We start from the raw sequence: 13,645 nt of genomic DNA on the forward strand, positions 1-13,645 counted from the left end.
GGCCGTAATCCTAAAGCAGCTCCACTTTGGCTTACATCTTCTGTCTTCCTTCTGACTGGCTCTGGGGCATCCCACAACCAGGTCTCTGCAGCAAACATGGGTTCCATCAGGGATGTCCTCTCTGTTACCTACAGGCTTCCCACCTACACGTGTTTACTACATACGTGCTCCTCCACCACAGGAAGAGGCAGTCTCTTAGGAAGAACAAATCTAAATAAAGAAGTTTCTCAGCACTGAAGAAGGTCAGGAAAGCACATCCCAATTCACACTCCTTCCTGTCAACGCCAGTGACGATCTGTAGCATTGTTTTTTTCCCCACTTGGCTTTAAAGTTGCAGTGACTTAATCCCCGGTCGGTAAAAAACCCCACTGGAGATAGGTCCATGCTGTTACCAGGCCAGACATCTGTCAGTGCAATAGAGGGGCAGGGAGGGAACGGGGACTCTCCATGGCCCTTTGGTCCTGCTTTCTATGATAACACAAGGCAAGGCACTGGAGCTTAATTGGGGATGGCACAAAGCCCATCATAGGGTGGGGGTTAGAAGGGTGGAAAACTTTGTCATTCTTTGGCTGCATCCCTTCCCCAGAAGCTGTGCAGCACACAGGAGAAAGCTGACAGATAACAAGGTCATTAATTAGCTGATTGTTAAAGGGAGGGTTCCTGTGAAGCAAGTCTTTAGGGACCGAATCCTTCCTGAAAAGCCTAAGTAAAAACAGGCACTTTTTCTAAATCAGGCTGGCTGATGGACTGTGAAATTCTTGGGCAGGCAAAGCCCTGTGATTTTTCACCTGCATCTAATTTGTCAAGATCACCACCTCCCTCCCACCCTTCCCTAATACCTGGGAGTTGGCCTTAAATACCTCTTTGGAGAGGGAAGTGAGGCCTTAGCACCTACAGAAGAGCAACTCTGAGATGAGTGGTCCCTATTCACATCTTCCCAGCAGTTATACACACATGTGGAGACACTGAAGCTGCAGACATCAGCCTCAAAGGGCACGCTCCTGTTGCTTTTCTTTGAGAGTCCTGCAGATGTGGTATAAGCAGGCAGAAGCCAAAATCCTCCCCCAGCCCCAGGATTCCCTGTTATTCTAGCAAGAGCAGAGAGGAAGGTGAAAGATTATGAATGTGTCGCATTGACATCACACCTTGGGGAACCTTCCAGTGCTGGTGCCCACTTCCTCTGAGAGACCGACCAAATGGACTGATGATGACCCTGAGCAGTGCCAGCCCCACACAGTACATCGTCTGAGGATAGTCTTAAAGCAACAGTGGCTGGAGAGCTGTTCCACCAACAGCAGGCTCAATGCCCTTTCTCATGATGCATCTCTTGGCAATGCATGATTGGGAATCCAGGTAGCTGCTCTGCAGGACTGGAGACCTTCCTTACAGGCTCAGCTTGCTAGTGCTTTCACTGAGGAGGATTTGGGTCACCTCGATCACAAGCCTGTGACGTATCTTGACTGACTTCAATGCAGTGCAACAGCCTCTCGGTTACAGCAGCCTCTCACAGGGAACTCTCTGCTACAGAAATGAAGAGCTGAGCAGTCTCACTGCTTCGCTTCCTCATAACCAAATAAAGACTTGTGAGGTACCCCCTACAGCTATCAAAAATTCAGGCTACTGCAAACAAAAAAAGCAGCAAAACTTGTATTAAAGTAGAAGCCGCCAGCCAAAAAAGATTGGACAAGTGCCTGGAAAAAGTGTAAGGACTTTCCAAATGCACTAACGAGGCAAAGCACTGGAGGTACTGGAGTGCCTTGCCTTTCACACCAGGAGAATTCAGCACACAGAGGAGAAACCTTCCCTTGCTTAGACTCCAGCTCCAGTGACTCCCCACACCCACATGAAACACTCGAGGGAGACCCTCTGCCCTTTGCATTCACAAGAATTTGGTGTCCAGATGACAAGATAACTGGGGCTGGAGAGATACAGATGGAGAAGCAGAACTGAAAGCATATGCTCGAGCCCAAGAAGCACATGGCAGCAGCTGCAGGGAAAGAAGGGCAGTGTGTGAGTACATGGGAAGTGAGCCAACTGTGCAGGAGAGGGCAAAAGTATTTGAAACTGTGACAAATTTAGCCCCGTTCATTCAGGACTACATTTTCCACTGTTAATGCCAGCACTCCATCCCTGATTAGGCTTTGCATCCATCATGTGGTCACTGCTTGTTTTGTTGGGTGGGTTTTGGGGTTTTTTCCTTTGAAGTCAGGACAGCTTGTGTCACAGCCTTTGCTATCTCAGCCTCTTCTAACGGGGGAGATGCAGCCTGAGAGATAAGATGACATGATGGTGGGATTGCTAACAGCAGGCTGCCTCAAGGATCTGAGAAGGGTCTTGGGAGCTCCTACGAGGCAAGGGAGGAGCCTGACCTCGGGATCTGGTGATCTGTGAGATGGCTTTTTACCCTAGACAACTTTAAGGTGTTTTGTTAAAACCTTTCAAAAAAACAGAGATGCAGAACTGCAGATCAAATTCCTACTGTTCCTCCCCAGCACCTGTTTCATCACCAGTTAAAGCACCAGTGTACTGGCCAGCCAGGACGAAACAAAATGATGGAATGTACTCTAGTGAAAATGCAATAATAATAATAATAATACTACAAGCTGAGGCAGCAGGGGACTCAATGAAACACAAAACAGAAATGCCCCAGGCAGACTCAGCATGTGTAAACAGAAACATTCTCTGCACTTTATGCCAGAAAAAAAGGTCCCCAAAGCTTGCACATGCTCCTGACCACCCACCCACTGGGGCACTTTTATCTCATACAGTCTTTTTTAACTGAAGATTTTCAGATCATGTAACCCACCTTAATTCCCACTTTTCCTACACAGTGCAGGGAAGAAACCACAATCAGCTGTCTTAAATCACTAAAGATTGTCCAACCTAACACCCCAAAGAGGCTGGGACAAGATGCTCAACAAAACCATGAGCTGCCCCTGCAAGCAATTCCAGCACACTTTGAAGGATGACAGAGAAAGCACCTCCTCAACAACAGCAATTAAGAGGTTGGCTGATGTCTTCTTCTTGGCTTAAGCTGTCCCTTATATTTTTATCACAGAGAGTAGCTGTAGACATTTTCACAATCCATAAATGTGAAAGCCTTTTCTGTCTCCTAGTGATAAAGATATCCTGTGGCAACGATAAGCTAATTACATGTTGCATAAAGATTAACTTTTAATGTGTTGTTCTCTCATGTCACTGGCTGTTCCCTTTCTCTTGCTTTAAAAGAAAGGGTAGATTTACCAAATTAATCATTTCTAAAACACTGGCACCTTGTTATAGCTTTTATCTTATTGGCTGTATCTCAAAGCTAAGTAGCTCTCATCTTTGTGTTCTCTTCTCATTTCAGTCTGCTTGCCTCTGAACACCCTCCCTTTGCTGGACATTTTCATATCATCTTTGAGACAGGATGATCACCAAGCACTGCATGCAGTTTGGCGGTGTTCCATTTACATAAATAATGCTGCTCACTGCAGCATTTTCACTTTCTCTCTCCCTCTTTTCTAGTCTTAGTTGCTGTTAATTTTGCTCCACACACACTTCACCTGTATTTTTCCTGGCTGGCTCTGGTTCTTTTTCTATCCAGTAACTGGAAAAAGTTGTTCAGATTAATTATCTCCACCTGCCTATGTCCAAAAAGAATTCCCTCCCTAACATGGGTTGCTAGATTCCTTCCATATTGAGGTTTTTTTTGAAATTCCTACTACCACTCCCTAAAATTAAATACTTTTGCGCAATCCCATCACAGGTTCCAGTTCAGAGACCGAGGAGAGTGTCAGAAGTCTTCTAAAAATAAATAAATAAATAAAAAATAATCCCCATTTCTGCTCCCCATTCAGTTCTTGGTAATTCTTTACAGCTACAGTGACTTTTCTCTTGGTGGCTTTCTAAATGCTTATGGACACATTTTTAAACATGAAGTATGCAAGAGTAACCTGAATCTAGTGTGTGTTTACCCAAGCGTCAAATACGGGTGAAGTTCACTGTCAGATGAAAATCTGAAGGTTTTAGGCATGGCTACAGCCTGATGAAAACAATAATGTTTTGCTCTGTTTTATATAACCCACTGAGAGATCACATTACCTGGAAGACTAGATATTCTGCACTGACCCCTCCTAAATGTACTTCATAAGTGACATGACAAAAGTGTGGGGAATAATTATAATTAACTTTGGCAAGCCTCCTTCTTTCACTTCACTCTACCTAAGGCCAAATCTTCCTACTGAAAGTAGAGAGAATTAATACCAATCATTCATGTGTGCTCAACACACAAATCAGTAAGGAAGCCCATTTCCCCTCTGAAAGAAATACTAGGATGACAGCAGCAGTGCTAAGTTACAAGAAAGTAAAATTGGCCTTTTTTGTCAGACTCTAACACTAGCTCATTGCTTTTTTAGCAGAGGTTAACCCTTCCACCAAACATGCATTTGCATTTCCATCTTGCAGCCTTTTATTTAGTATGCTTAGGTTCTGTGTCTGTAGTTTGGTTGGGGTTTTTTTCTGTTTGGATCTTCTGCCACATACTGAGGCCCTCATCTACACTGAACCAAAGAGGACATCACTGGACATTGATCAAAAGAATAACCTTAAACTGAATTCCACACTGGTCTGAATCTACCAGAAAAGATGTTCCTTTCCTTCTGATGCAAGAAAACTTGCAATTCCTACAATACTGCACTGACTTTGGCACACTACGGTATTTACAACATCAATAAAATATCACAGGGCTACAATATTTAGCTGGGTTTGCATTCTACTTTGTTTTACAATATGATCCCTCCTCTACTCCCAAGTAGCTCATTCTAGAGCAAATGACTGGATCTTCCAGCAACTGTTGCTGGAAGCAATTAAATTGATGACAAATGTGGGAAGATTGTTCCTTCTGACAACGGTGGTTAATCCCACATCAGGGAAAATAGGTTATAGGTAAGCTGATAAGAGCAAACTAAGTGTTGACTTTTTTGCAAAGAAATTAAAGATATTACTGGGTTTCTACCTTTGTCCAGTACCAGTGCTTTGTCCAGTTGTAACTGTCAAGGGGTCTCACCATTTCAGGCAAACCTACAACCTACACAAAGCAGCTGAATACCAACCTCGTTGTATAAATCACTGAATTCTTCAACCACATCTTTCGGGATCCTTTGCCCATTGTTGGTAAGATGATAAGCCACCCCATTCTTGGAGTAAAGACTGATCCGTCCAACACTTCGCTCACCATCGGTAGTCTCTTCAAGTAAACCATTATCTTCTGCTAGATGATAGACTGGGTTTCCATGTGAACCATGAATCCACGTAGCTCCCAGTTCAAAAGTGGCGTGCCCTGTAGGAAAGTAAACCAAGGAAACTAGTCACTGAAGCCCATTTTCCTGAAAGCTTGTCATGCTCAACCCACAATAAAATGTACATGTGCAAAAGCAGAACAATTGCCCAAGGACAACACATTTGAACATCACTTAAGTGAACTTTCTCTGTTAGAAGACGGCAATGGCAGTGTTCTTCAAACTAGTCCTTTGGGATACAAGTTTAGATAGTACTAGGAGGATGGGATGTTTCCAACAGAGACACATCACAGTGACACACCTCTGATACTTAAAGGTAAAATTCAGAATCTTCTAGGTTCCTGGCTCTTACCATGGTTGTTGCTAGCTGCTCTATCCTTCCTATTTGACCTTTCTCAATCTTCTCTAAACCTGCGCTTAAGAACAGATCAGACAGCAGAGGATGTCCTGCCCAATTTGCAGAACAAGCCATGTACTAGTGAAGGGGGCATGAGAAGGAAAAGAGCTGTAAGAAGCCACACTGCACTATTTCAAGAAGGGCATATAAGGATATTTACATAAATATTATAGTTGTTGGGAAAGAATAGAGTACCTAAAGACTTCAAATATCCAGTGTATTCAAGAGGAGGGGATGGATACCCAGACACAGGAAGAAAAGCATCTACAACAGGGAGATGTAGGAAATTTTGGATGGCCCTGAGATAGCAACATTGGCCTGCACACTGAACCTTGTCCTGTGATTAAAAATGCACATTATTTACAAATATACCTCAGATTAAGCACAATACAAAAATGCATTTCCATTCCTCAAACGAGTAAATGGGTTATATTTTAGTATTTATGCCTTTGAAAATTAAAATCAGGTTTCTTAAAAAGATGCACTATCATGTTAAACACCAAACACATTTAGTCTTCATCACCTATACTCTCTGTCTGCAAAATACAAAAAGTTTGGTCAGCCCCACTCTCTCCCTCCCTTATAATTAATGGGGCTTACACCAGGGCTCTCACACTCCATTAAGCCAGTGCTGCCATGTTTAGGCTGGTGGCACAGGGAGATGTTCAGCAGCTGAAAGGAGGTGCTAAAAATAAGCTTGGGTCATGTCCTCCACCCACATTTTTACAGATTCTCAGAAGAAAGAGCAACTAACTGTTTTAAAGTCTGACAAAGCCGTGTTCTCCCAATATCCCAGCCAACACTATACTGTGCAGTTCACTCTGCAGAGGTGTGTGAATGCCTGATTAAGTGGGATAGTTAATAGGATCCTGCTTGATGAAGAAAGGATCATGCAGTTACTAGCCATCATATACTGTTTAACATGTAAATATATGCTCAGACAGAAAGACACTGCAGCACTACGCTATAACGCAGTCAAGTTTAATGGGTAAAAGCTCCAAGAAATGCTACTCTCCAGCTGAGACACTGCCTCCAATGGAAGCTCCACATTATCTTGTTTTTCAAGCAGACGACCATCTCATCATTAAGGTGCATGCTGATTGCCCTTCAAAATATATTATAGGACTTGACAGCACAAGACTTTGATGTGTACCTAAAACAAGGCATGTGCCTCAGAGTGTGCAGCATCGAGTCACAAATGTGTGAATATTTAAGCCACCACAAACTCCAATACACTCCCAGAGCACCCAGCCTAGTGGAAATGACTGCTGTACATTGGCAGCTAAAGGTACAAAGCTCATAAATATTGCATGTGGCAGTCACCTTGTTAATGCAATCCTCCTGAGAGTCATCACATGCCAGATCAGCAGCAGGAATACTGCCTGCTGCTTTATGTCAGGAGCTTGCTCTCTGCTACACTAACAATCCTCCTGTATATAGCTCTTATTTATGGGGCACCTGATCTTTGAAAGAAAAAAAAATGCCAGCAGGTCCCACTGTGTTGGTGCTGGGTAACAATGTGTTCCAAGTTCTCCTGTTTTCAGTAGCTGTGTGGAATATAAACAAATACCAACAAATTAAAAACAGTCATTCTACCTGTAATACTTAGAAACTCACAATCATCTCTACCAAGCAGATAAGCCAACTGTTACTTAGTGTAAGTTACATGATAAATTATTTAAAAGCGTAAAATTAAATAACATTTTTTTAAATAGAGGTGGCTAATTTACTTTCAGGGCCTTAAAAGATTTTAGTTTCAATATTAACATACTTCAAATGCACCATCCAATACAACAAAAAACAGACAAAATCTGCTTCCTATTCTGTGAATATAATTACTGAGAAACAAGCAGCAGTCAAAATAGGCCTATACACAACTATACACCATACCAGTAATTTTCTAAAGTAATACACAGATCGTGTATCAAGCCTTCTGAATACGCACAGAACTTTCAGATTTCCCATTTCAGCCCTGACTATTTCTTGGGTGTCCTGTCATGAAACATGGTGGATATATATGTTATAGATCATGTACAAGAAACACGCATAGAATCCACAAACACACAAACCCTCTGCCTCACCTGTGCTAGAAACAATGAATAAACCTCTGAAAATCCAAATTATTCCTCCCTGTGCCGAGTAGCAACATACTCTATGCAGCTGAGGGAAAATACTATCCCTTGCAAGATACAGCTCAGTGAGAGTGGAAGTATTAGGATATAACCCTGAGAAGGTGCCACCATAGCTCTATTCAAGATTTGCACTGGATCTTTAGTCATGTGTACAGATAGAGGAGTGGCCAGAGAAGTTCAACATTCAAATGCCATTTACAGAAGCAGATCAAAAAGTTTGTATGTTGAACATCCAGAAGAACCACTTCTGTAACAGTTTCTTGTAAGCTTTAGCCAGTTGTGAGAAACGAGCCGGTCTTGCATGCCCCAGGTGCAACCTTGCTGGCTCCAGGGAATACAGAGGAAGAAAACACAGCCCAGGATCAGGCTTCCCTTTTGCCCTCATACCAGGGAATAAGGAGGCCCTGAGTACATGCTGCTTCTGAAGATCTCACCACCCAACAGAGCTCCAAAATTGTTTGGCTAAAGGGCATGCGAATCTGCAAAGCACAGATGGGGCCATAACACGGACCCACCTCGGGAGAGAACTGCAGTCCACACCCACACAGTGTAACTCTGATGGTTTGCAGAGGATAAGAAAAGACGATTTAGTTTGTAGTTTTAAGAAAGGTATTAAAAGATCAAGACTTTGGTTTCCTGGTCCTCTGCTCTGCAAATAACAGTTACATCTACCAAGTGCAAGACCTCCACCAGACTGAAAAGCCTACTCTTGTCTCACGTTAGCCAAGAAGCGCTGATGAACGGGAGGAAGCAGATGCCCTGCAACAGCAAAGATACAAGTAACTGGTGAAGATGTCTAAAGGTGCGAGAATTGGTCTCAAAACTAGTACAACAAAACTATTTCACAGGTGCACTGACAAAACAATATATTGCTCCCTGAAGATTTTGGGTCTTTAACACTTCCCTCCTCTCACAGACATGATCCAGGATATTTTTAATACAGTGTATTGTGAGTAAAGGACACACTTCCCATTCTAACTTCTGTGCCAAGTCTCAGCAGAATGTAAAGTGCCCTATTCAAACCCTGGAGATTCAATTTGTCCGATTGCTTTTTCACTCATTTCCCTTCTGCAAGTTCATGGGACACTACTGTTTATTTACTGTGGTGAGTTTATCAAATAAAATATACTAAGTGATATAAGCACCTGACAAATAAAAAGGAGGGCAGCAAGAGGCCAAAGTTAATAAATACAGAGTGTGACCAGAAACAGAACTAGTTAATTGAAATCAGGAAGGCAATTCGGTAAAAGTGAAGAGCTTTTTGCCTCCTGCAGAGAAGAGACAGGCAATGCCCTTCTAGATACCAGGGAAAGTTTCATTGACTACTGTGCTGCAAAGGGCAATGTTTGTTCCAGTAGTTTTGCATTTAAAGATTTTACAAGCCCTTCCAATTGACACGGGATTAAAATATCCTGTGTCCGCACCTTTATTACACACAGAGAAAGGAAGCTGCAGAGGTAGGAAAGCTGCAAATCAGGATGAAAGGATACATTGAAGAGGTTTTCCCAGCAGTCTGAATCACAGTGGGTAGTGCCCTACACAGTAAATTAGTTCTAGGGAAATGAATGGGGCTATTTGTGAAACAGAATAGCTTGGAGCTTGCCCCTTTGCGAGTAATGGAAGTCACTGAGAAATGGCCGTTCACTAGCCAGGGGATTTACTGACTGCTCCTAGTCAAGAGTCAAGCTTGAAAAAGTTGGTAGAACCTGTCTCAATACAGTTACTTAACTACAGAATGCTTCCCACAGACCTGAGAGACACAGCTCTTCCTGTATGGGTGAAAACAATCACAGAGATCTTAATTTCATAGAAACATGGTTTTGGAGCAGCCCTCCTTCAGAAGAGATGCACAAACTAGCTCAGACTCACCCACCCACCCCGAAAAGAGCCCAAGGACTTATGATCCTGACAACATCACTCCTCAAATAACCTTTTGCATGTGCACACTGAATGAAAAAGCACATTTCTAAGGTCAAATTAGCCTAATGACAGCACAAAGCCCTGCTACCAGAATAAAGAAAGCCCAGTGCATTACTCCCAAAATGCTGCTCTTACCAAGTTTCACACTTTGTACACGGCCTCCAATTCGGTCAGTCGCCTCAAGGATAGTTACATCCGTGAAACCGCTTTCCAAGAGTGCTTTCGCTGCTGACAGGCCTGCAAGCCCAGCACCAATAACTACTATTCGAGGCTGTCGTTTTCTCCGTAGGCCACTACTAAGAGGATCATCCGTGCTGTCTGCAGATATTTCACAACTTTGCATGCCGTCCAAGCTCTCTTTCTAAGGAACCTATGGAAAAAGCAAACAAGTGTGTTCAGGGAACTCGGCTCAAACTTATCCTCTGCCGTTAAAAATCCTAAGGAAGCCTGAAAACAAAACAAAAAAAAAAACCACAAACAAACAACACAAAAGTCTAGCAGAAAAGAAAACTTGTGAACTAGACCAAGTCTTCAAACTGGGATGCATAGGAAGGATAACTGAGGTCAAACTGGGATGCAACAACTTTTTGTCCTGAAGCACCAGCACTGGAAACTCCAGAAATCTCCACCCTCTTGTACCATGTAGACCAATTCCAGAGAAGTCAAAGGATTTTCAAACTCCCATCTCTTTATATAACCTTCAAAAGCGGCAATTTTGTGGTAAAGACTTTTTAAAAAAAAAAAGAATGAAAGAAAACCACATGCTCAGTGCCGACATGCCCCACAACACAGTGATGAAGCTTCATTTTGCCTCTGTGGCAACCTCAAAGCATAAGCTTTAGATCATATAACTAGGGGACTAGGTAAAGAGGATTTAGCTCAAAGCATGGAGATCAGATATCAAACCGATGATTACAGAAATGGTACAGATGGAAAAATGTTTCAACTGATGAAAGCCAACAAGGGCCAGTTCAAGAACGCCCAGCCACATGATGCAACCCCTGGAGCCAACACTGTCCAGCCACATCAGGATCTGCCTCAGCCTTTGATGAAGAGCAGTTCAAACCCATCCCAGCCCTGACTAGTGCAATTCTATCTCCAGCTACAGAATGCACCTGACTGCTCCTCCAAGCAGCATCCTGTTTTTCTTTGCAAACTCCTCAAAGCCATCTCTTTAACTGTGCATACCCTTAGTTGTCAGGCCCATCACCTTATTTTAGTACACATCCTGAGTCCATGATTAAGATTAAATTTTAATCGGGGATCACCAATGTAGGATGTCTTTGTACACAAATGTCAGTGTCTAGTCATCTGGTTCTGGGTAGGTTCACACTTGCCCTCAAGAGCACAAAGGAACAGGGTACAGAGACCCATACTCTACCAGGCCCAAGAAGACATCAGTCCTGACTTGCAAAGGATGAATCCTGGGCTGTGTGTTCACCACCCCTTGAATCATCTAGAACCCAGTGATTTAGATAGAGTGCACACATCATTCCCAGGCTTACTGTCCTCCCTACCCAACACTTACTGAATGCAGACAAATCCAAGGAGATAGTATGCTGCCTCTACCTGTTGCCAAGCTACTGGATACACCTTCTGAGCTCTTCCCCAATTTGCCCAACACCTGGCCAGCATCAAAGACTCCTGCTCCTCTCTTGCAGCACCAGGAGAGACAAACTTTTGCACTTAAGACACTGCTGGACTATCACAGTATACAGTCATGCATACTAATTAAGTACAAAGCAATAGTGGTTTCATCTGGACAGTCCCTTTTTCTCCAGGATCTTGAAGAATTTATGTATGTTGACCAAGCATCTATCCCCTGCTCTCTGTAAGAGACACCAGACTGCAGTCAGCAGTGATTTAGGCAGTGGTATAAAAAGTAAAGTGGTCCTGCTGGAGCTCTTGACATCTATTTTGAAAATGTTTCAACTGGAACAACTTCAGCTCAATCCACCCTATCTGGGCTCACCTGCAAAAGAGATCAGCACAGTGCCTGTAACAAGCTCTGCTTCTGCCAGTACAGCTCGTTCCAACTGCCTCTGAACAACGGAACAGGTGACAACGAGCAGCTCTGCCTGCAGCCATGCTAAAAACTTCTACCTGCGACCACATCAATCATCTCACTGTTTTCACCTCCTGACTAACAGATCTCAGCTAGCAGATGTTTGTCATAGGGAGCCAGACATTAGTGTTTGGAGAGTTATTTCCAAGCTGAAGTCAAAACATGTCAGGCATCTGATGCTTTCTAGTCCACGGTGAAAGAATCCGTCACGAATCATGATCACTTGACAGGCAGAAAAGCTGTGAGCAGCCAAAACCAGGCACTGGACTTACTCTGAGCAAGCTGGATTCAAACCCAGTACAACAGTTTAAAGAAGTAGCAGTGAACAATTTCTTTTCTTCCCTGTTCCACAAGAAACAGTAAGATCTGGAGCAGACAGGATAGTGGAGGGTGCAAAGCTCCCTCCCTACCGTAGCTTGGTGAGATGGGTCAAGTTTCCAGTTGCAAACACCTTAAGACTTGTCTCTACTTGACTCTGATGTTGATTCATTGCTTTTGTGGACTTCCCCCATCTTGGACAGGAGTGTTTTGTTCTCTTTTATCTTAATCCAGTCTGAAAGTGGATTTTCAGAATGGGCTAAGACAAAGAGGAACATGGCACTCCAGATATGGAGGGCCTCCCTTGAGAGTTAGCTGGGAACTGCTCCATAATGTGTAGGTGAAATCCTCACCAGTCAGAGGCTGATACAATGACAAGCCCGCTCCCCAACAGACTCCCACAAACAGAGATAAGGGATAACATTCTAGTTAAAAGCCCAACTATAAAAAAAAAAGGAAGCATCACTTTTCTGTATTTACCAGTGCAGGACAATGGGAAGGAGCTGGGTTTCCTACAAAGAAATGGATTTTTCCACCACCTTCTCTTGAGGCTGAGCAAAGCCACATTTCTTGGGCCCTGTCAATCACTGGTCCTTTACTTCCCCTCCCACACATCTCAATTTATCAACTTTTAATCTAACAAGATGGGAAATCAAATTTCTCTGGGTTCTTTTAAGATCTTAAGATGGGCCCCAAACATTGGGATCCCTGTATTCAGAGCTCCAAGAAAGTCTACCACCAGGATATGAAGGGAAAAGCGGTACAGTTTTTAAAGAACTGCAACAGCAAGTCACGTGGAAAAGTCTGGTGTTGGTACAAAGAGGAATGACCCTCTCCTGGCAGCACCAGCTTCCAGCAGTAAGTCCAATAAAGACTGTTAAGGGAGAGATAACGTCCAGACCACTGAGTCTAACAACCCCCGGGGCTTCTCCCCATTGCATTTGCCAACTCCTTTTTCCTTTTTGAATCCCTCTATACTTCTGACCTTCACAATAATGTTGTGGTGAGGATCTCTGCAGTCTACTAATCTTCTGCAAATATTAATGTCCTTTTGGTGATTTCAAAACTCCTACTGAATGAAAATTGAGGACATCCCCCGAAACTATGTTATAAGAAACATTGAACAGTCATTCCTTGTTCACATTCTCCTCAGTGCTAAGAATGCTCACATATGATCCTAGTTATCGCTTCTTCAGGAAGAAATAAATCTTAATCTGGCTAGTCCTTCCTCATTTGTAAACTATCATAAACCCACAGCTGAAATAAATCTTGAAGACATTTCTAGTAAGAGTTACTACGACCCATAGACATTCTACAACACTCTCTACTTCTCATCCAGTCTCCAGATAGCACTTCAATACATCTATTTTAATTGCCACAGTAAAGGAACATATTTTCTGCCACCTACATCCTGTAGGAATTACTCTAGTTAGCTCAGTTCTTTAAGTACAGCTTTCTCACTCCTGGTTTCAGCAAACTCATGCAAATTCTTCACATGAAAGCTTCAAGAAAATGTTTTCCCCTCCTGTTTCAG

At 43.1% G+C, this 13,645-nt stretch overlaps 1 protein-coding gene across 3 annotated transcripts in view; it reads right to left on the reverse strand.

Annotated features, from left to right (window-relative positions):
• Positions 1-13,645, reverse strand: part of SMOX (spermine oxidase) — a 56,340-nt gene that overhangs the window by 15,305 nt on the left and 27,390 nt on the right. For all 3 annotated transcript variants that reach the window (XM_056343142.1, XM_056343132.1, XM_056343124.1), the window contains 2 exons: positions 9,864-10,098; positions 5,094-5,320 (listed from right to left, as the gene is read on the reverse strand). In XM_056343142.1, coding sequence (XP_056199117.1) covers positions 5,094-5,320; positions 9,864-10,071 — 435 coding nt within the window. In that variant the 5' untranslated portion in view covers positions 10,072-10,098. The remainder of the gene's footprint in view (positions 1-5,093; positions 5,321-9,863; positions 10,099-13,645) is intronic.

The sequence above is a fragment of the Falco biarmicus genome, chromosome 1, assembly GCF_023638135.1.
Source record: "Falco biarmicus isolate bFalBia1 chromosome 1, bFalBia1.pri, whole genome shotgun sequence".
NCBI classification, from domain to species: Eukaryota; Metazoa; Chordata; class Aves; order Falconiformes; family Falconidae; genus Falco; species Falco biarmicus.